A 21672-nucleotide genomic window follows, 5' to 3' on the forward strand; every position below is an offset into this window, starting at 1 on the left:
TGGTAGAGTCTTGCTGGGCGGAGAGTCGGATGTGAAGGAAGGAAGCAGGAAGCGTGCGTAGTTAGGATGAACTAGTACTAGCTTTCGTTCCCGGTCCGCACTTTAGTCATTATTTGTAGGTTTTTGCCGGATCCTGTCTAGTGCTGAGCTCGGAAGGGTCGGTCATTTGTTTTTAATTTTTATTTTTACTCAGTTTTCGAAATGAAATGATTTATGAATTTTGGATTTAATTTATAAGTTTATCTACAAAGGAATTGGAATAAAGGCATATGATTATCGTAGTATTTTTATTTCAGTTTTTCAGTAATTAATTTTTTTTATTTTTGATTGCTTTTTTTCAGCATTTTCAGAAAAAAATGTTATACCTTTTAGCAAATACAACGTAACCTAAGCATATGAACAATGATCTCATACGGTATAGTAAAAAAGAGTGTCACACGGGGAACCGTGAAAGTAGTAAAAATCGAGAATAAGCCTAATATATCTACTGAACATTGTTAAAGCAAGATTCGGAACGTTCGAAGATTGAAGTCAATTGTGTTAACAAAATTAAATACTAAATGTAACCGGTAGTCGACCCTTTCATGAGCGGTTCTAAATTAGCTTTCGGATTGGTTAAAACTCTTAATAATAAAATCGTTACTTAAAGCTTTGACGAGTGCTTAACAAAATTTATGCTGAAGATTTCTGAATTTAAACTGATAAAATTTTAGCGAATTCAAATGTAAAACAAACGTATTTAAATCCAAAAGGGTCATATTTAAGCTCGTTACACGTTGTAAAGCAAAAATCAATCGTTCTTTACACCGATTATGATAATATTGTCGTGCTAGAGACATATACGTCTGCGGAAAGAGTCTTGATATACTACCGGTCTTGATACCGCCAGCAAGCGCGTGGTTTACTGGCATACCGCAGTTGATGTGCTTGATGTACGTTTCAATACCCTCCCCCCTCCCCCCCTCTACCCCCACACAGCTCCCTCCCTCTCGATGAGTGAGGATGTAGGATCGGTTTCCCTTTCGTACAGCAAGAAGCAATAGGCAAGTCCTCCCAAAAACCCTGAACAAACGATTACGGCCTTGGTCCGATTTCAACTCAGCTGCACCCAGAGCTCGAACAGTAAGGACAATAATACAGTAATTTATAACAGAAGCGTAGAATGGAGAAAAATTCGATAAACCAATGTTGGACACCCCTAGGAAATAGTTCGGTGTGATCCTCTATGCTGTCTAACATTCCAACTGTATCGCGAGATCGCGAGCTCCAATTCAACGATACCGAATGTAGCAGAAGCAAACGAGATGACAACAAATGAAAAAGCGTTTACAAATGAAAAACACGTGTGGCTCTCTCGACCGGTCGACGCCATGAAGCGATCGGCATCACCTTCTTCTAGTGTTACGCCGCGCTTTGTGGCCAGAAATTAAAGCAAAAAGCGGAAATGACGCAAGCGTTAAATACAGGATTAACGAACAGCGGGTGAATCGGCTCCCCATGAGTGCAGCAATAATAATGATACTGTAAATTATATACCTAATAAAATGAAATAAAAACAATAATCAATCGAAACCGTAAATGGAAGTCATGCTGTTACTCTTTTTATTCAACTTTTTTTTCATCGATCTTTTTGTTGGTAACCATTTATTATTATATTTTTCAAACGATATTGATAAATTGAAGAAGAAAGGAAACGAAGAAGATGAACACCGATCCGATCCACTTGCTTATCCGGGTGTGAAAATTGGGCAATCTTCGGTAATGATTAGATGATCAATTGTGCGTCGACTTCTTGCTGCGTAGCGATTACAGTGCGTTTTTATGAAACTAACGAGTCATAGAAGGTTTTTGTGGCGTGTTGAAATGGATATGGTCGTTTCTGTTTCGGATCTATTTGTTCGATTTTTGCTTTATTGCCATTATTTCATAATTTTTTCCCCAATATAGCTTCCCTCGGGAAGATAAATCGCTCTACAAAATATTTTGAAAGTCAGTGAAAAACACATGAATTGTATTACATGTAGCAAAAGGAAATGCTGCCAATCCATACCCATTAAACAGTAGTTTAAACCGTGTATTCTCATTACAATCGTATCAATCGTCCTGGATTAAATGGTTTTTCATTCCAATTGCGTCTTGCCAAGCGGAAGTAAAAACTGTGTACGAACATGAATGTAACAACTTGTAGCGACGGATGGCGTTCCATATTGGACGATGTTTTCGGTGACAACTGACCACGTACATGTAAAGTGGCTACCGGTATCGAGTTTTTTGTGCAAACAGCGGTTGAAAGAAATTTGTGAAAAAAGAAGGCAAGTGTTAAAATAAAATTGAAGCATAATTATAAGAATCACGAAGGGGTTTACGGCGGTAATAGTGTCGATGTTTGCATAAAACCACACAACTCGCAGTATGTGACGTTCGCCGATGGTAATGATGGTCCCGGTGAAGGAATGGTAAAACAAAACCTCCGATACAACCGGATACTCAAAAAAACATGGCCACGAAAAACAGCAATGAATTCTACCAGGTTGCGAATGCTGGAGGATCTATAGTGCTAACAGAAATTATTAAACTGAGAAGAAATGGTCGTTAAAACGAGACTTTAATTGGATAATAGTACAACTGTTGCCCATATTTAAAATGCATTCGGAATCGTAATTGCAATTTTATAATAATTTCGATTGATGTATCGAGTAATCAAGTTTCGAGTGGTTAAATTACAATTAATATTTACAACAAATCAATGCAGTTTGAATATGTTTTGGTAGTTTAAATAAGTAGAAACCATCAGCGGATCAAACCGTATGAATTTTGATGGTTAGCGTCATTCGGCTACTACTACTACTTGCTTCGAGACTGAATTGAGATCGAGTGTAGTCTCAAACTATATTCATAATAAGTCTAGGCTTTCTACTTAAAAAAAATTATCGCTTAGATCTATTGTTTTTCTTATTCTATTGATCATAAAAAATTTCTTTTGATTTTGAAACTAATTCAAATAATTTATCTTTTTATTCAAAACACACCTCGTCTTTTTTTCTTCCAAAGGTTCACCTTTAAATCAGTCTTCATCACATGTGAAGGTGGTGCACGTGGTCGGCCTACATTTGCAACTGACAGATTGCTCTATCAATATGGTGTCGGAACCGTTACGGAAGGATGCTGAACGTCCTTGTCGCCATCCTTACCGCTCACTTCCAGTGGTTCCCTCTTGTACCCTAGAATCGAGCTGAATAAGGGTTCGCTCATCCGAATGAAACGATGATAAAAAGCGAAATGCATTGTGCTCACATCCGTTGGTGCATAGAGCGAAGGACAAAAAAGAAAACGCTCCGCTATATGGGGGATGATTTTTTTCTGTTTCTGAAATTGCAAAACATTAAACGTGCAACACCCGAACGAAAGTCGGGAGGGTTGAGGGTGGCAATTGGTGGAGGATGGCATCGATATAGCGGTACAACTAACATGGATACAGCTTCTATATGAAACCGAACCGAGAATGATAACGCTGATAATAATAATAATAACAACTACAGCAATAAAGAACAGTCCAAACGGCCCGCTCCGGGAGCGTAAATAATTACGTTGAAATATGATAAAATTAATTAAAATTAGTGTTAATTGATTTCATTCGGAAAATTATTGTCAGCATTAACATGTTCGATTGAGTCATCGATTGAGTTCGCGGACCTGTTACTGGCCTTCTGGGGCCAGGAAGGACGGATTGTGGGACGTACGGACGAAATGTTTTATGCGCTTATGCTGGTGGGCCGCAGTTAGCGTCCTTTCAAACCCGAAACGGCCCGGCCCGATAGATAATTCATCAACCCGCACCTGTCCGGAGGCGGGGATGCGGTTTTCCGAGCCATTATTTTATGGCCGGACGCAACATTTCTCCCGACACCATACCCACACTCCCCTAACCATGCCTCTGCTTTCGTTGAGCCAAAAAACTATTGACATTCAAAATTTCGGAAATGAATCAATTTTACTGCACCGATTTGGCGTTCGCTAACCGCGGCACTTGTTTGGATTCAAATGTGTGTGTGTGTGTGTGGACGAATTTTCACGAGCTTAGGCCTGGTGGGATGTTGCACAAATTTCGTCCAAAAATCGTGTGCCGGGTAAACCAATAAAGTGAGCGTTGGTGATTTATTCCTGCAATAATTCGTTCTTACCGGATGCGGGCGGAAAATTGCTGTTGGGAATGCTAATGCGCTAATATGGGAGCAGGAGGTTAATAATCATCAAGCATTGATCGATCGAATGGGTCGGCCGAGGCTGGTGGTGATTAACTTGACACATTCAGGGTATTGGTGCTCGGTTGGTGCTGAAAACTGTGCAAATTGTGATCAAACATGCTAATGTATTCATTTCTTCGCGCACCGGATGTGCTCGGAAATTCAAAACGATACGCGGGGTCACAGTGCGGTGCCAATTAATGCACCGGGAGTCAATTCATAATGGGGCTGACCTGGGGGTTATTTGGCTGCCGAATGTCGAATTTAGTGCTAAGCTACCAGCTTACTTCGTTCACTTGGCGTAGATCTTTATAGATTGAGTTCTAATTGCTGCAGTTTTCGTCGAATCAAGCGAATATGGTCCCTATCAACTCTCGCAACGACTTGAACATATATTGCACACACTAATGAATAATGCTTTCTGAATTTTTGCAAACCTTAGCATTATGAATGTTTGAATATGAAATAAAAAACGAACAGTATTTGATACATCTTTTTCACTTCTCGACGAAGCACTAATGTTGTTATTCGTACCAGAAAGCAAGATAAACAAATTATGCATAACAACATAAACACATTAAGGTAATTGTTTCACCGACACCACGATCACTATGTTGCTTTCCGCCGTTGTCATTCTACGCTCGTTCGCATCGATCGGGGTTCAAAATCTCACCGAACGCGACCAACGTTGCATAATTTTAGGCTTCGCCAAGGGTTGAGATTGTGGCGCGAAACGGAGAGCGTGTGAGAAAAGTAGGATAATAAAGATAAAAGAAAACATCCACCCCTGTGTTGTGGGATGGAACCCAAATCACAATGCTCCGCGGTGGCAATTCGCGCCGACCTCGCGGACAAACCGAAAGACGATCGCGTACGAGGCCGATTCCGCGATCGTGCTAATTTTCCTCCATTTTCACACCCATCCACCCCCGGGTTGGGGGTTGGTTTACAGTGCTGGCCAGAAGTTGTCACGCAAGACGCGCGTTATCGGGATGGCAAGTGGCTCGAAAGCGAGTGAGAAGGAGCGAGACAAGACGCCGAGGAACCGATCGCGGGAAGTGGAACAAAAGAAAACCATTCGGTAGGAAACGAAAGAAAAAGGTGAAACGATCTTCGAGCGCGTCTCGGCGGGAGGGGGGGTGCGTAGGATCACGTCTCGATAGGAACTTGGACGACTTGGCTGGAATCAGTCGAGTAGCGGACGGCGTGCGACCTGGACGTAGCATTTTGCCAACACGGTATCTTTCGGGTGTGTCAGGCAGAGTCAGCCGATCGCCGGGCTAAGGTGTGCGTTGGTGCATTTTATTCGGTGACACGTGGATATAATTGCCCATTCGGCTCAGTGCAGTGTGTATTTGTGTGTGCGCATGTCAATATTTGATTGCGCAAACGCTTCGCCAGCGCTTCTCGATAACAAAGTGTAACGATCTCTCGACGCGCTGATAATGAATCCGATCGTGATGCAACCGGGGCCGTAATTCGGCCTTCGCGAAGGTGTCAATCGGCTGTGCGTGTGTGGGTGAATTTGAATCTCGAGAAACATAACATATGCGCCAAGTGATTGGAAAATCCACCTGAAGCTGCCGTTACTTACAAAGGCTCCGAAGTCGATAAAGACGTGGGAGTTAGCATATTGCCAACATCATTGCAAAAGGAAATATCTCGTTCAAACATGGATAAGAAAGAGATCGTACTAGTCACAGGTGAGTGATGGCGAGAAGTGGCAAATGTTGCTGATGGAGTAAAACTTAAAAATGTTTGACCAGCACAATGAACAATGCAACCTGCTTTGCTACCCGATACCGATCGCGCTGACGATCAAACTTTGTCATACATGGATGGCACTTCTTGCATACAAAGCGTTGACAAACGTTTCGTTGGGAAGGTTTCTTTAAGCAACATGGAGTTATGCAATCGTTTTTGGCAAGTCCTTCGGATAGAGCTGGCATCGATTGGAACACACGAAGGATGATTGATGGCATCGGGCTGTATTGCACAGCTTGACATCCGTTTGTGTTGGAAATGGATGCGACGGGGGTCGGCAACCGTTTATTGAAATTTGTCAAATTTTATAAAATTATTGCAAGTATTTTGTAAGGCCATGTCATTGGCAAAATTAAATGTGAACCATGCTGATTGTTTATGTTGTTCGTGAAAAAAATTGTATAATGTTTGAAATTCATTTGCTTGCATATTTTCAGTTTTTCAACGCTTTCTAATCGAACCATGATGATGTTTTCATTGAGTTAATAAATGCTAAGCAATGTGCTTTACTGGCCTAGTTAAACTTTAACTATTGCAATGCAAAACGAATATCAAATTCAAACAAATAACCAGTTTGTTCAAGAGAATGTTTCTGAAAATAATAAAATAAGTTAATTTTCGCTTTAAAACCGGAATTTATGCAACACTGGATTGATGATTTGTGAATGTTTTAATGTTGGAATAAAAAAAGTGTCTTTTGGCTTATGTACCGTGGGTTCTGTGAAAGCCCGTAATGACTTAGTTCCGTATGTAAATATATAAATTCAAATATACCCGGCGAAGGCTGTCCGATCTTGACAGTTGAGAAAAAGTAGCTCGTGCATCACCCCGTACCGTTTGCCGACCCCTGTACTTTGTCAGCCTCACGGGGTTTTTATTTTCCACACCAAAAGCCCTTCGTTTTGCTCGATCTTCCGTTTTTAACTCCTCCTTCAATAGAGGCGCGTCGAAACTCGTGCTGGACACGACCACCGAGCCACGTGACCTTGCCTTGCTTTTGCGCGATATTTCTGTTTTCTTCCATCATCTTCCATTTGTAGTTTTCTCACGCCTCGATCCAACCCGCGGATGACGATGAAGATGATCGAGCCGAAACCCTTCGGAGTTATCTGGAGCGTGAAGGTGGCGATGGTCGGTGAACGCAACGCGTTGTTCTTTTGAGGTCCGAAAAAACGTGGCTAGTTTTATTCGGGGGTTGTTTATGTTTGCTTTCGGAGGTAATTAAAGCTGGCCATCGGTTCGATAGACCAATTTTAAGCGGCATCACATAATCCACGAGGTATCGACGAACGGCCACTTCCACTCGAGGCGAGTGTTACACATTTTTGGAAGAAAATCATCTAACCGAACCGTTTCCCAATCAGGTGCCCTCCGGAGAGCCGAAAGTTTTCTGGTCGAAATTTAACAATCTCCGGTTGTTTCACTTTCGTTGCCTCGCTTGCACCACCACCACCAACACCCCGTCAGCGGCCCGTAGCATCGCCCGGGACTTAGTTAATACAGCGCCGCGCCATTGCCCCATGCCGCCATCGCTAAACCTTCACCATCGGCCATATATTATCGGACCCGGTTGCTTGCACCCAACCAGTTTCGGCGGCGCATTGTCTCGCTCTTTTTTCTCGTGCGTCTTTTTATTTGCATCCGATATCGGACGCGGAGCGTTTGGAGGTCTTCCAGCGGCCGCAGCTAAAACCCGCTCTGCCGGGACAGGTATTTTGGAAACACGCTGTTACTAAACCACCACGCGAGATCGGCTTACGAAAGACGGGGACTGCGGAGGAAGCTTGGGCCGATTTTCGGTTATTTTTGTTGACTTTTGTCGATGTTTCGAATGACTCCGTTGACCGATCCGTGTCGTGTTGCGCAAAAGCGCCGTTGAACCGCATGCCTGGAAAAGGGGTTGGCTGAGTGAATTCGGGAACTTATAGAAAAGGTTTCGCGTTAGGCATTAGGTTAAAACGTCTCACACAACAGTCGAGCCGGTGACGCGCAGAGTCCAAAGTGTCCAAATCATGGGACGAGAGGTGGGTCTAAAATAAATTAATCACTGGCTGGGTGTGACGTAAGTTTATCTTTCTGTCAGTGTCTTTTTGGAGGTCGAATATTTTAAAAAGCTCCAAGAGGTGTTACAAAAGAGTGAAAGCGTCAAGCATTTGGATTTTGTGTTTTAGGCTAAATGTCTTTGCTGATTTTCCTAATCCTCCCAATTTCGCGCTGAAGCACACGTCATGCAACAAGGAGCTTTCCACAAACACGAGCTTGTTGAAAATAATCAGTGATTGAACCTATATCACACATCCCCGGCTCAACAGGGAACCATACACGTGTGGAAGTATTTCAAATTAAATTGTTAACATTTTTGCTGAGTTGGGATGTGTTCGTGTTTGATCCTTGATTTTTTCCCCACCAACTTGTATAAGCGTTTGTCTGTACGGCTTTTTCCTGCGTTCTTCCTAAATGTCATCGACAGTCTCGTCACCTCACACGTACCACCGCCGTGCAAGGAGTTTTCACACATTTCGCTTTCGATAAACAATCCACGCCGGGCAAATCTGATAAGTCCGGAACGTGACTGGCTGAAAATTTAATAACGAAATTCCTAATTTTTCACCCGGCCTCCCCGGATGGAGTGCCCTCCACGTTGGGTGTCGGGCTGGCTGAAGCGGTTTGCCGGGGCGGAAAACACGTTCCTCGTGACGTATTGCAACGTTCATTACTCATTTTTGTTTTCTAGCGAGCGCGCGTACAAAATGTGTTCTGCCACTTTGCGCCCGAGCGTCAATCTTCTCGATGCTCTGTGTAAAAGCGAGGTAAATAAATAACGCACCTTGACGCCACCATGGGGCGGGCAAATGGTGGGACATTTTCGAACCATCACTAACCTGCGTGTGAGAGTTGGTTCCACTCAACCGGTAAGTGTAGCAATTTTCCATCAAATGCGCGCGAGTAACGGAGCGTTGTTACGAGGTTCGGGCGATGTGCTTTTGAGGGTCGCTTCTGAGGCGGCAGACAGAATGGCGTGAGACAGTTCCTGGGCTTCGTTAGAACACGGCAGCCCCAACTGGAGCGTAACTATGCAGCCATCGAGATCGACTCTTACCACTGCTGTGGAAAATCTGTTTTCCTGGATGCCAATCTTCAGAGTAGGACGCCAGGAGTTCTTCATCGATTCGATCGGGCTTTTTGCGCCCCTTCTATTAGTTTAAATTTGATATTCAGTGAAAATCCGATCGGCCAACGTAAACACTGCCGTTCCGGGATCTCAAAAAATGAAGTCTTTAGGAAATTCGGGAAAAACTCGCTGAAAGCCTGTGGGTGGTTTTGGTTCTGTTCTACCGGCGCCTCTTTGTGGATGCAAGAGAGTTTTTCTTGGATTCTGATGAGGAGAAAACTGGCATGCGACTTATTTCCCTTGAATTTAATATTGATTTTTGCAAATCCTTTCAATCGAATAGAGAACAGACGAACTTTACGACTCAACATGTAAGGCTGCCTGAAAAGCTGAATATGAGGAAGAAAATAACAGTTGTAATAACTTCGGATTTATATTCTATGAAATACTGTTTTATCACAAACCACAACAAACATGGCTCGTGGTATGTTTTCTAGCAATCATTCAACCGATTTTACAATAATATTGTCCCCAACTCCTAGAAGATATTGTGGAGAATGCTTTTCTCGAAAGAAAAGATCAAATTTTAATTTTATATTTTCAATTTAATAGGTTAAGGACAATTACTGACGCAGCAATTTCTTCAAATTTGTGTAACTCACTACAGATCACTTGAGGCAGGGGAATGCTTTGTCTTTTTGTATTAAATCATTATAACTATCTCCTGGAATTAATTTATGTCTGTGTCAATAAATGTTGATATTTTCTTCATATCTTCATATCTATCGTGACCAGTTATATCATGTGTGGGTTTGTCCTTCCTCAGTAGAATGAACTAAATGAAGATTTTGCAATATGGACATAACCCTATAAGGAAGTAGATAGTGCTCTTCCTTCTACTCGATCGCCTCCATTCAATTGGATGTGCAATTTCGACTTACCGATAGTCGAGAGGTTCCAGCTCGAGTACACCCGATAGGATTAGTCCTGATAGCTTGGTGCGCGTTTGCGAAACAACACTGGACCAGTCACCTTTCGCCCAGCGATGCCCAGCAAGAAAGAGAGACAGAGAGAGAGGGCGGTAGAGTGTCGTACCGTTTTCGAGGAATTTCCACTCAACTCACAGTTGACTCTAGGATGATGGATTTCCGGTTCGTACGATGTATCCCGGGCAAGCCGTCGCTTCGATGGCAGAGGTAGCGACACCCGGAGCGACACTCCAGCAATGTAGCGAAAGACAGCTCGCACCCAACGATCCGGTGGATGCGAATTCGGCGAACGCTGGTGGCACAACCACCCGCTCGATGAACGGTTTATTTAAAATTCAAATTATGTGTAAATACAAAATCAAAACGATGATGATGATTCTATCAACATAATGAATCTGTAATATTGGTGACGCGCCTCGCCTGTGCGTGTTGGTGAACCCGGGTTTCTGGCACCCTTGAGGGGGAGATGGAGTCCTCGAGAAGGATGAGGTGTTTTTGGAAAATCCCCCCAGTACGCCAGCCCACCTTCAGTGGAGGAAAAGTGAACGCATTTTCAATCCGAACTGTGTGTTTGTGTACTTTGCCGGTTTGATGCGCCTCCGTAAATCTCGCCCTCTCTTCCTGTAACTTCCTCGCTCCACCGTTCACCGGTGGAGTGGTGCAACTTTACGCTCCAGGATTGTGTTTTCCCCGTGTTGGAGAGGGGAACCTGGTCGGGCATGGCACGGTGGTACGGCTGACTGTTCCGTAAACTGTTTTCCTGTTTACTTTTCCAAACGGGGTGTGCAGGCGACGAGCGAGCGTTAGTGTTCGCGAGTGCGAAAAGTTAGTGATGAAATTCGTGCACGGAAAATCGACCCCCGAAAGGGGGGGGGGAAGCGGAAGTCTATTGGCTCAACCCGAACTCCTCCTACGCGCTTATTGAATGCGCTTTCGTTGCAATCAGTTTATTTACCAATATTATCGCTTTTATTAGTACTACACATCGCCATTATGGATGCACACGCAGTGCATTTTATCGGCGGCAAATAAAATGTGTACGGCTTAATTAAGTAAGTTTGGGTCTCGGTTTGCCCGGTTCTATCGGGTTGCTGTTGATTGTTCTGCTTGGCGGATTTCGAACGACGTGTGCCTTTACAATGGCGTAGTCCATTGAGGTGGGTTTTTTTTCTGTTCTGTTTCAGTGCAGAAATAGTAAACGGGTGCGCAGATTAGCTGACGCCGCGTGGATGTAGATATTTCGGCATAAACAGTGTCAACAGAATTAATTTCAATCATAACTGAATCTTTCAAATATTAAGCTTTTGTTTTCATACTACATTGGTTTCATGAACAATGGAATCAATGTTTTAGAAATTTAAACTCTAAACGAAATTTGAAAACAAACAAAATTAATACAAAATCAATACATAGTGATCTGTGAGAAAGATACAAAAAAGAGGTTTGAAGAGTTATTTAAATTACGGAAAATTTTACATTTATGACTGTCAGTTTCAAGGCTTTTATTTTGCTCATAGCAAGAGGAATAATATTTTCAATGGATGTTATTCATGAAACCTCATCATCTATTTTACTGCTTCTACATATTTCAAATACGAGTTACGAAATGTAAGGTGCGTTTATTGATGTTGATTTGCGCTTCGCACGCTGAACACGTTGTGAAAATCTGAAGCCTTGTGCGGTTGTGGCCAGTGATGGAGTTGTGAGTTTTTTCCTCGACTGGTGGTGGATTTGTATTATTCAATTTAATTTTCGGTTCTGCCTCTTTGCAGATTATACCGTTGGCTGGAGTTTGTGGGATTGTGCCTTTTTTACGATTCACTCTTTTCTGGGAAATTTCGCGAACATCCTTCCACTAACGTGGTGTGACGTTACCGAACGGGTTATCGTTGCAATGGGGTTTCCATTTTAATTCGCGCAAATTCAGCGCAACCACCCGCACGCAAATCGTACCACCCGGATCATCACCGTCGGGCAGGACGATGCTCGCATGTGTGGAGCAAGGATTTGATTTATTTGATTTCGAGTGGGTCTTTTCCCGCTAGAGCACGATGGTGGCGCGTTCGGCGAGTCTACGAGAAAAGCGAGCGGTGATTGATGTTGGAAAATCTACATCCTGTCGAAGAAACGGATCCATGCCGGTGCCACCGTGGGCACCGCTGGCTGCTGGCAAGGATCGTACGATCGGTTCGCCGCGCTGCCAAAGTAATGGATGAGTGATTTGGTGAACATTTTCTCCACTAAATTAATATCACACCGTGACAGTGTGGAGCGCGACTCGGCGTTCAGCCAGTGCAGTGCCGGATGCAGCTCGTGTGGATGGAAAAAATATGGCACTTTCGAAACGGCGAACGATTATTCATACTTCCAGTCCTGCTAACGCCTTATTGATTTTGAGCGATGTGGACAGATTATGTGTCTGTTTGAAGCATTTTCCGAACGTTTCCGCGCGGGAAAACCGGCACAAACGGGAAGCGCAACGATTGCACTTGGCACCGAATCGAGCGTAAGCGTTCCATAAACATGGGTCGGCGTCCCATTTCGGGAAGGGTTTGGCGAGTTCTCCCACGTGACGTGAGTTCTTCCACTTGTCCCTGCGTACGTGTAACAAGGACTGTTTTTTTTGCAAAAGTTTTCCAAACGATTTCGTCAAGAAGCGCCATGGGGATCAAACCCCCGGTGTTGAACGTTGAAATTGTTTACGAACGACAAACAATTCCCCGCCCCACTATTTCCCTCCTCCACTCCTCCACCCCTTAGGGACCAGTTGCTAGACAACTTTTCCTGCTGCAGTCAGCTTCTTTCGTCGGTTGCACAAATTTCGTTCGAATGCTTTGCGGGGCCCAAACCGTCGCTTCCTCGACCCATTTGGGTGGTGCCCCGCTTTCCCGGTTTAGCTATTCGGTGTCAAGGAAGAGTTTGCTGACCCCGATGGGCTTTTTCGTTTGTTTGCTATGTTTGTTTGGGAATCGGAGTGGGAGTTATTATTTTGCACCACACTTTGGAAGGAGCCGCTTTCTACGCTCGATTGTCGTTAAACTCAAAGATTTTTGTACGGAAAACATTTGGACCATCAATTGTGACTCTAAACTGTGGAGAATGTTCTTTACTACTACCGTAGCTCACCGATGGGAGTGGAGAACGGGTGGTGCAAGATTTTTGGAGCGAGGTCTGTTTACTTTCTTAATTTTGATTCACTTATTGATTGTGTTGCTTACAGTTCATGCATTATTTATGGTTCATTACCGAACTGGTTTCTTGTTTCAGCAATTGTAGGTTGCAATGATAATTATCTTAAAAAGGTTTTAAAATGTATAAACTGTGGCTCACGTAGTTTATACGTACACTTCAGTCAGAAAGCTAACTTTAAATTATGAAAGTCAGCTTCAGAGGCAACAAGGGAATGAGTTGATTTGAGTACCTTTTATTTTAAGCAAGCATAGCATTTAAATTGTAAAATAAAAATCGTGCAAGCCATAATTTATGCACAATTTGGTAAATTTAAGCAAAGTAAAGTAAAAGAGACCTTCTATTAAAAATAATAGTTTTACAAATTGTGAAAATTGACCTCTGTTGTTAAGCTTGAATTGAACAATCCTCTCGGTACTCATTACAAGAATCTTCTGAAGATTGAAATGAGAAATAAGATACAAAAGTAAAATGTTAATTGGGTTAATTATAAGGGTGGGAAAAATCTTTATGACAGCTGTTGATTGATTTATATCATTTGTCAACTCAAGTTAATGGTTTGAAAGTGTTTTCATCTTTTCCTTATTGCTCTCTTACCTTCACCCATAGGTGGGTCCGGATTTTACGGCCAGCACTTGATCAGACTCCTGCAGGAGCGGGATCCCAAGGTTGGCGAAATACGAGTGGTCGACCTTAACCCGTACGAGAACCGTCTCGGTAAGTAAGCAACCCGGTTTGCACACCGTGCATCGTGCGGCGTGCGTAACTTTCCCTTTCCCTTTTTCGCTGCATCCCGAAGGTCACACCGAGAGCAAGAAAGTCATCTCGTATGTCGCCGACATCTGCGACGAGGCCGCGTGCGCGCCCGCCTTCGAGGGAGTCGACTGCGTGTTCCACCTGGCCGCGTACGTGAACTTCGACTTCCCACCGAACGTCGGCGAGCTGCAGCGGGTCAATGTCGATGGGACGGCGTCGGTGGTGGCGCTCTGCCGCCGGTACAGCGTGTCCCGGCTCGTGTTCGCCAGCGACTGCCTCATCCACATGACGCCCTATCTCGGCAAGGCCAACTTTACCATCGTGTGCAACCAGACGGAGCCGAAGACGAAGATCCCGACGAAGGACGCCGAGTTTCAGATTCCCGGCTACGCGCCCTCCAAGTGGAGGGCGGAGTGTCTGGTGATCGAAGCCAACGACACGGACCTTGCAAATGGGGGTAAGTGGTCCACTAGCGGGCGATTAACACCAATTATCTCATGGTTGGTTTTATGGTTTTATGTTCCAGAAAAACTGAAGACTATCGCCATCCGACCGCCGGTGATGTTCGGTGAGTGCGACGAGCGGTTCGTGCCGAGTATCGCGAAGGTGGCGCAGCGGTTCGGTGGGGCCATCCCGAAGATCGCCGGTCCGGGCGGCAAGCAGCAGATCATCTACGCGGGGAACGCGGCCTGGTGTCTGGTGCGCGCCAAGGACGCCCTGGTCGAGAACGCCAAGAACATCGCCGGCTATCCGGTGTTCGTGACGGACGAGTCCGGCATCGAGGACACGACGCGCTTCTGCCAGCGCATTTCCCGCGCGAACGATACGCTCAAGCTGCGCCCATCCGGCTACCAGATTCCGCTGTTCCTCACCTACTTCCTGGCGTTCCTGCTCGAACTCCTGGTGAAGGCGCTGCACCCGTTCACGCAGATGCGACTCCGCTTCCCGCCGTGCGGCATGCTGTCGTACATGTCGTCCATCATGCTGTTCAACCGGATCCGGGCGTCGATCTACCTCGACTACGAGCCCGTCTACAGCGAGGAGAAGGCGGTCACCAACAGTGCCCTCTGGTACGAGCGCTGGTACCAGGACTACTGCCAGGCGCAGAGTTTGAAGAAAAAGATGAAATCAAAGTGAAACCCGTCCGTTCGGATCGTTCCAGGGATTGCCAAATCCCTCGCGGTCACCTTTACTAGCTCTCCGGACTGATTCGTATTTTGGACGGATGTTTGCCCCGGTTGCCAATCGATCGATCCCCGGCTGTATTAACTCCTGTATTTCCTATATCGGCTTGCGCGGAAGAATGGTTGGCTAATTTCGATGGTCTCCGGTCGCAAAGTACTGATTTCAGGCGTAGCCGGTCAATTCCATCCGCTCCACAGCTTTTAACTTTCTTCCAATATATATATCTCCTAGTCTCCAACTCCCGGTATTTCGCGTGCTCCACAAAAGGACCTGCTATTTCTCGGAACCCGATCTAATGAACGCTAGGTTTTCGTAGCTTGACGTTCCGAAAACCATTTAATTAAAATTAACTTCACGATTATTAGGTCGTCTGCGGAACTCCTTCGCCCTCCCCTGCTCCTCCCCGGTCCCCCGCGAACCCAGTGAAAGGCGCGCACATCGCGTGGAAATTAATTAAACTTGTTTTGCCTTGGCCTCACCCTCGGAAGAGTGGAAAGCGGCGAATACCGACGTAATTCAGTTTCCTTTACGATGTGGATCGATCGGCCCGGCATACTGATGGCCCGGGATGCCGTACAGAATCTAATTACCATCTCTAATAATCACGATAATCTTTGACAATTCGCATTCGGCGGAGAGAAAGAAAGAGCGAAAGACAAAACTCGTAGACGGTGGGTTTTCCTTTACTCCTATTTTTCCTATTTCCTGCAATTTCTGATACTCAGCGCCGATATGTATCCGCTTCGCTTCTGGGTAGGTCAATCGTGGTGGGCTGAGATGGGCGTCCCTTTTTTGTGATGTTACTTCTTCGCCGAACCCTTTCGTGGCGAGATCTTCAAGCAGCACTCGTGGGCCGCTTGTTTGGCCTCACCATGGAGTGATTCTTTAGATTCCATAACGCAACATTCCGCACCCCATTAGGGATTACGGGTTGGAGGGTTGTATTGTAGTTTATATAAATTGAGGGTACAATTGAGCGTGGCGGTAGGTTTAGCACGGACGGTGAGCTTCCTCAAAGCAGATTGACGATGGCCTTAACGCGCTACGGCTCAATGATGGTGCGGTTGTATACCCGGTATCCACCGAGCTCGTGGCGGGAAGGTTTTGGCGGTGATAACAATGGAGTGGGGGGGAAGAAATATTGTAAAATAAATAAAATTTATTGGTCTGGTATTTGGTTTGGGCACTGCTTTCATCCCTTTCCAGGGTGGATTCTGATTTTCTTCTGAAATATTAACCCATTGTTTGGGTGACGCCAGGAAAGAAAGCCAATGAGCAACTTTTAACAATCATAGGTTAAAATTAATTTGTGTATAAATGGCGGAAAAACGCTAACGGGTCACTCAGCGTACCGGAACATAAATCTCGACCGTTGTTAGAACTTTCCCGTCCCTCGTAACGCAAGACGTTGTGTCGTAGAGGTTGGGATTTTTCCAATGCACAAACAAACTCATTTGTTATTGCAGGCGTTCGTCTCATGGCGGGTGATGAGATTCCGGGCCACAAAGGAGAGAACGGGAAGCGGAAAAACCCACAACACAACTCCATCACTGAGCGGACGGGCCTGGAACGACAGAGATTACGGGCATGAATTAAAATTTCCACCATCAAATCTTACTCTAAATGGATGAAGCAATAATAGCGTCGGTCCACCGTTCCCTTCCCCGCCCCCTCGGAGGGGAAACCCTGCCGCTGCCCGGGGTTTTCCCTGCGATCGAAACTGCCATCTTCCACCTACGAAACCTACGGCGGGGCACCTGAGGGCTGGAAGCCCGCGGGTTTGGGAGGAAAATAATCAACGTAGCTGAAAAGCAATAAATCTCTTCTGCTGCCAGTGCGAAAAGGCACGAGTGCGGCATCCTCCAGGCATCGGCAAAGGCAGCGACGGCGCCATCGGAAGCCAATCGAAAGAAAGTAATCCTATCGTCGTGATGCGACGCGAAAGAAAGTAACGCTCGTACGGGCGGGCTGGACCACGGGAAACCGGGTGAGGCAACTGGGTGCGGAGCCGGTCTTCTTCAGCCGAGTCCCTGGGTTCTCGAGTGGAGGATAGGAAATAAATATACGCTCGTAAATATTTAAGAATAGATTGCTATCGACGATGCGACGATAGTGGCAGAGCACGAGAAATCGACAAATTAAGATTTTCAGACGCGCACCAACTCGTCCCGGGGTGTGTTTACGCCCGTGGGATAACCGTTGTAATGGGAGGGATGGATGGAAAACGGAGTAAAAAAAAAGAAGACAGACACTCTCTGCACTCCTGATGGCAAGTTTTCCCTCGGTTGCTTTCCGCAGTGACACAAACCGAAACCGCCGGTGGCCGAATGAAAACAAGCAGCGATTTGCTCCTTGCTTCTTGCGTGGAAATCGGTACAGTCCCGCAATCGGTTTGCCGTCGGGGAAAGCGGGAACCGGGCATCGGTTCGGTTCGGTGTTGATGAGAAAACAATGTGGCCACAGCACGGAACGGTTCCCCACCCCCGGGGCGAACCGGAGCCTCGTCGTGGCGGAGTGTTGAAAAAACAAACAAACAGTGAGCCAACTCGCTTCACGCAATTGGTGACAAACCAAACAGACACCGGCCACTGGGGCAGGCGGCAAAGGCGGTAGCTCCGTGGTTGGTAGCTCCGGAGGGCTATTTGGTGGTTGATAACAGACCTGAACCTGTGCGCTCGTCGGCTTTAATATTTGCCACGTTCGAGCGGGCTGGTGGCGGAAAGGGAATTGGAATCGGAGCACTCAGCAGACGCTACTTTCGTCGCTGAATCATCAACAAATCAAATGGATTGCAGTGAGGCAAAACAAAATGACCGTCCGGTAGGAATCGCACCATGAAACGTCAAAGTTGTGAGGAGTAAATGCGGCTAAATCTTAAATCGAAAGATATCGCAACGCCACCACAATCACAATGGGCTCTCCAGCGAACCACCCTCGAACCACCGGGAAGGTGACGAAAGGCTCAACCGAAGAGATGGAAGTGGCTCACGGGGCTCGGATGACTGACTGTAATTGCCGAGCATTAAGATGTAACGAAAGATGGAGTCGGTTGATAAATAATTTATCAAATTAATTTGGAATTAAGTTTCCCGATTATGATGTACCGTGGGGGCGGGGCCCTGAAGAGCGGGTGTCTGTGTGCGAGGGTGCCCGTGAAAGATGGCAGGATGCTCGGGGCGGATGGTTCTATGCTAAGCGCGCAGGGCAATCGGTGACCGCGGTGCCCCAAAATAACCGTTTTTGCATTCGAATGACGAACGCGCGCGCGATGGTGATGATGATAATGAGATTTTCGAGTAAGATTTTCGCCAGAACTTCGCTCGTGGCCCGCGGCTTTGCTCGTGGTTTTTGTGATCTGAATTTATTATCATCAGCCATGGGTTTTGGGAGGAACGGTTTTGCCATCTGCATGATCTGTGCGATTGGTGGTGCGATCCGACGGCGTTGATAATGAGTGTGATGATGGTGTCAGGAAGTTTTGGTGGCTAAATTAGGAACCCTCCCGCACCGGCAAAAGTGAGAACGATATTTAATGTTGGTGAGCCTCACGGTCGCAGGTTAGCCTTGCCCAAACGCTAGGGCGAGCGTAGAGTTAGTTTAGCTTTTCACAATGTGCGACTTCCGCGATTGACGATGATTTGGTCCATGTCGAAGGAGAGACGATTAGAAGGTAAGATGCTGGTAGGCTCTGGTTTGTTATTTTTTTTTGCATCCCAAGACCTACTTCTTGTGACGCTGACTGATGACCTGACAGGCTGACCTCGGACGGAGGTTGTTGGTTGATAATTATGCCACCCGACCGAGAGGCCAATTACGATGGGCGAGCAATAAAAGCGACCAACCACCATAATTGAGTCACTCCGCGTTCTTGGGTGGTTTATTATATTAATTTGCATTCTAATCGCAGCCGTTTGTGGGCAGGGTTTTTGGCGACGAGTGGTTGCGAAACTTGCTGATTGATGAACGCCTCGTTCAATCGACCACTTCCGGTACGCGGATGTTTCTAAAAAGATGCACCACTTGCATTCCGACGCCACCGAGCTGTCGATTGTCTCAAGTGGATCTGGAGCGGTTTCGGATCGTTCGATCAATTCAATTCGATTTACAATGATAATTTGATTACAGGTCGCCAATGCTAATTGATGCAATTGATAGTTTAATGTATGCATCTTATTACTATAAACTTCCGTCAGCAATTAACCTTTTAATGTTCATTTCCTGTCGTTATAAAAGTTAATAAAAACCTCATCAAATTTATTGAATTTGATAGATTTTCTCCTAACACTTTTCCCTGTAAAATGTTTTGATTATACAATGTTGAGGGGCAAATTAATATTCTCGTTTGTTTCTATTCCGAGTAAGTCCAGAACAATATCCCTTCTATTGCCGACGATTAAAATTCATATTGATATTGTGAATAAACGGTTTTCAGGTAAAGTAGTCAATATGTTATTTTACTTCTTTTTTATTTTACTAACACGATCATCCAGTATAGCTGGTATGGAAATGAACGATTTTCTGATTCTAAACAATATATTGACACTCGTTCTCGTTCCATCTACTGGCGTGGATTTGTTGTGAATGAATCTAGATAAAATTAGCTTCAATGTGTCAACGAAAAACATGCAAATGCAAAACTATGCTTATCTTCCGCCCTCTTTATCGGTTTGTTTGCAGTTGGCACAATTGCATGGTGCAGCAGGTGGAAACATCTGTACTTAGATAGAGAGTGATGGAAGACCAACCGAATACCACCTGTATTCCACAACTGTCCATTGACAATTCGTTTGCGTTGGCACTTCGAGCGAAGCCATTCTTTTTGAACGAATGCACTTGCATCGGGAATTGCAACGCCATTGATTTGTTAGCTTGTCTACGTGGGTGTGATTGTGCAAGTGTGTTTGTAAGTAGGTGACCGATTTTCCATCGCACGGTTTTATGCATTTCAGTGAACGCTTTTTCCCTAGTTTCCCGCTTCTTCATAGCACCATTCGAATTTGACGTACGTTTGGTTGTGTTTTCTGAGTCAAAAACGCGACAGTTCTCGATCGTGAGTAAGAATCGTGGAAGTGGTATGGCAATGAGGTTATTAGTTTTTTGCATAAGCACCGCGAATTGGGACGATCAGTCGTTTGTAGGCACGCCGGTTGCAACCGACGATTCGATGCTTCAATTCAATCGCTGTTTTGACAGTTGACCTGACGTCTAGCCTGATAGAACGGCTTGATGTGCATGGTGAGGAAAACAAACAGGACGGCGGGAAAACCCAAACAAAATGGTTCTTCCATACATTTGGAAGGATCGGTAAACAGGCAGAAGACAGGGGTTTCACACCAGGACACCAGACACGTTGATGTATTCCAAACATAAACTTCACTGAAAGTATCCTCGCACACTAGGAAATCTATCCGGTACTTGTGTGCATCGCAAGGAAATGTATGCACAATTTGAGGACTGACGAACTACGACTAAGTTGAATATACGTTTAGGTAAGTTTAACATCGAAAGACAAATTTTTCTGTCCGCCACTATTAGTGTGTGAATCTGTTTATCTACTTGTGAAATGAATAGCAAGGGGACACAAAGTATTGAAAAAATCTTCATTGAATTATGAAACACTTAATTGCGTGCATATTGCACACACCAACCCCGACCTGACCGAACATGATCGATGGATCGGAGCAAATTGTCCGCGGTAGGCGTGTAAATAATAATTTAATCATCGAAATTAAATCATCGGTCACCGGGGAACCCGCCAGAATGGCCACCGCTTTCCAGTTGGGCTTGGGTTAGGGAGATCATCGTTTAATAGAGGGAACGTAATTAGTGAAATGGAATTAGTTTGCACCACTGAGCCCCAAACCCGCTACGGACGAACAATTGGGTTTAAAAAGTACATCATATGGATAATGTGATCAAAATTATTTTCCTATATAGAACCATACCTATTCGGGCCTATGATTGTGATAATGCAGCGCTTATTATCTTGTTTTCGTATCAAATTGATGAGTAGGTGTAATTTTTACGAGCCTTGGAAAAAAATTAATCAGGTGATTTAATTCCGGAAAATAATATCGTTCACTCCGGACAACACTCCGTTTCGCTAATCAATTGAACACTCATACACTTTTTTTAAACATGAAACGGCGTACTATGGTGTTTTTTTGAAGTGGATTATTTCCGACATGTTTGTTCAAAATTATTGAAATGGTAAAACACAGGAATGATAGCCATTTTTTTTAATTTTTACTGGCATTATATTATAGTATATCTTTCAAATGTGTTATAAAGGAAACATTTTTCCAATGGGAATAACAAAAGCTTGCTTAAATTGTATTGCATTGTTTCGATAGTGCATTCCAATAGAAAAAAAAGCGAGCAAAAACAAAAAGACAAAAAAAGCATAAAGAATTGTTATAGGCTTTTATCAAAT

At 44.8% G+C, this 21672-nt stretch overlaps 1 protein-coding gene across 1 annotated transcript; it reads left to right on the top strand.

Moving 5' to 3' along the window:
• Nucleotides 1-5913: 5913 nt before the first annotated feature.
• LOC131264985 (3 beta-hydroxysteroid dehydrogenase type 7) lies at nt 5914-15191 on the top strand. The gene is made up of 4 exons (XM_058267245.1): nt 5914-5947; nt 13908-14015; nt 14098-14511; nt 14581-15191. Exons 1-4 carry the CDS (start codon nt 5917-5919, stop codon nt 15189-15191), a joined length of 1164 nt encoding a protein of 387 aa, XP_058123228.1. The 5' UTR covers nt 5914-5916.
• Nucleotides 15192-21672: the final 6481 nt, after the last annotated feature.

The sequence above is a fragment of the Anopheles coustani genome, chromosome 2 (assembly GCF_943734705.1).
Source record: "Anopheles coustani chromosome 2, idAnoCousDA_361_x.2, whole genome shotgun sequence".
Lineage (NCBI taxonomy): Eukaryota > Metazoa > Arthropoda > Insecta > Diptera > Culicidae > Anopheles > Anopheles coustani.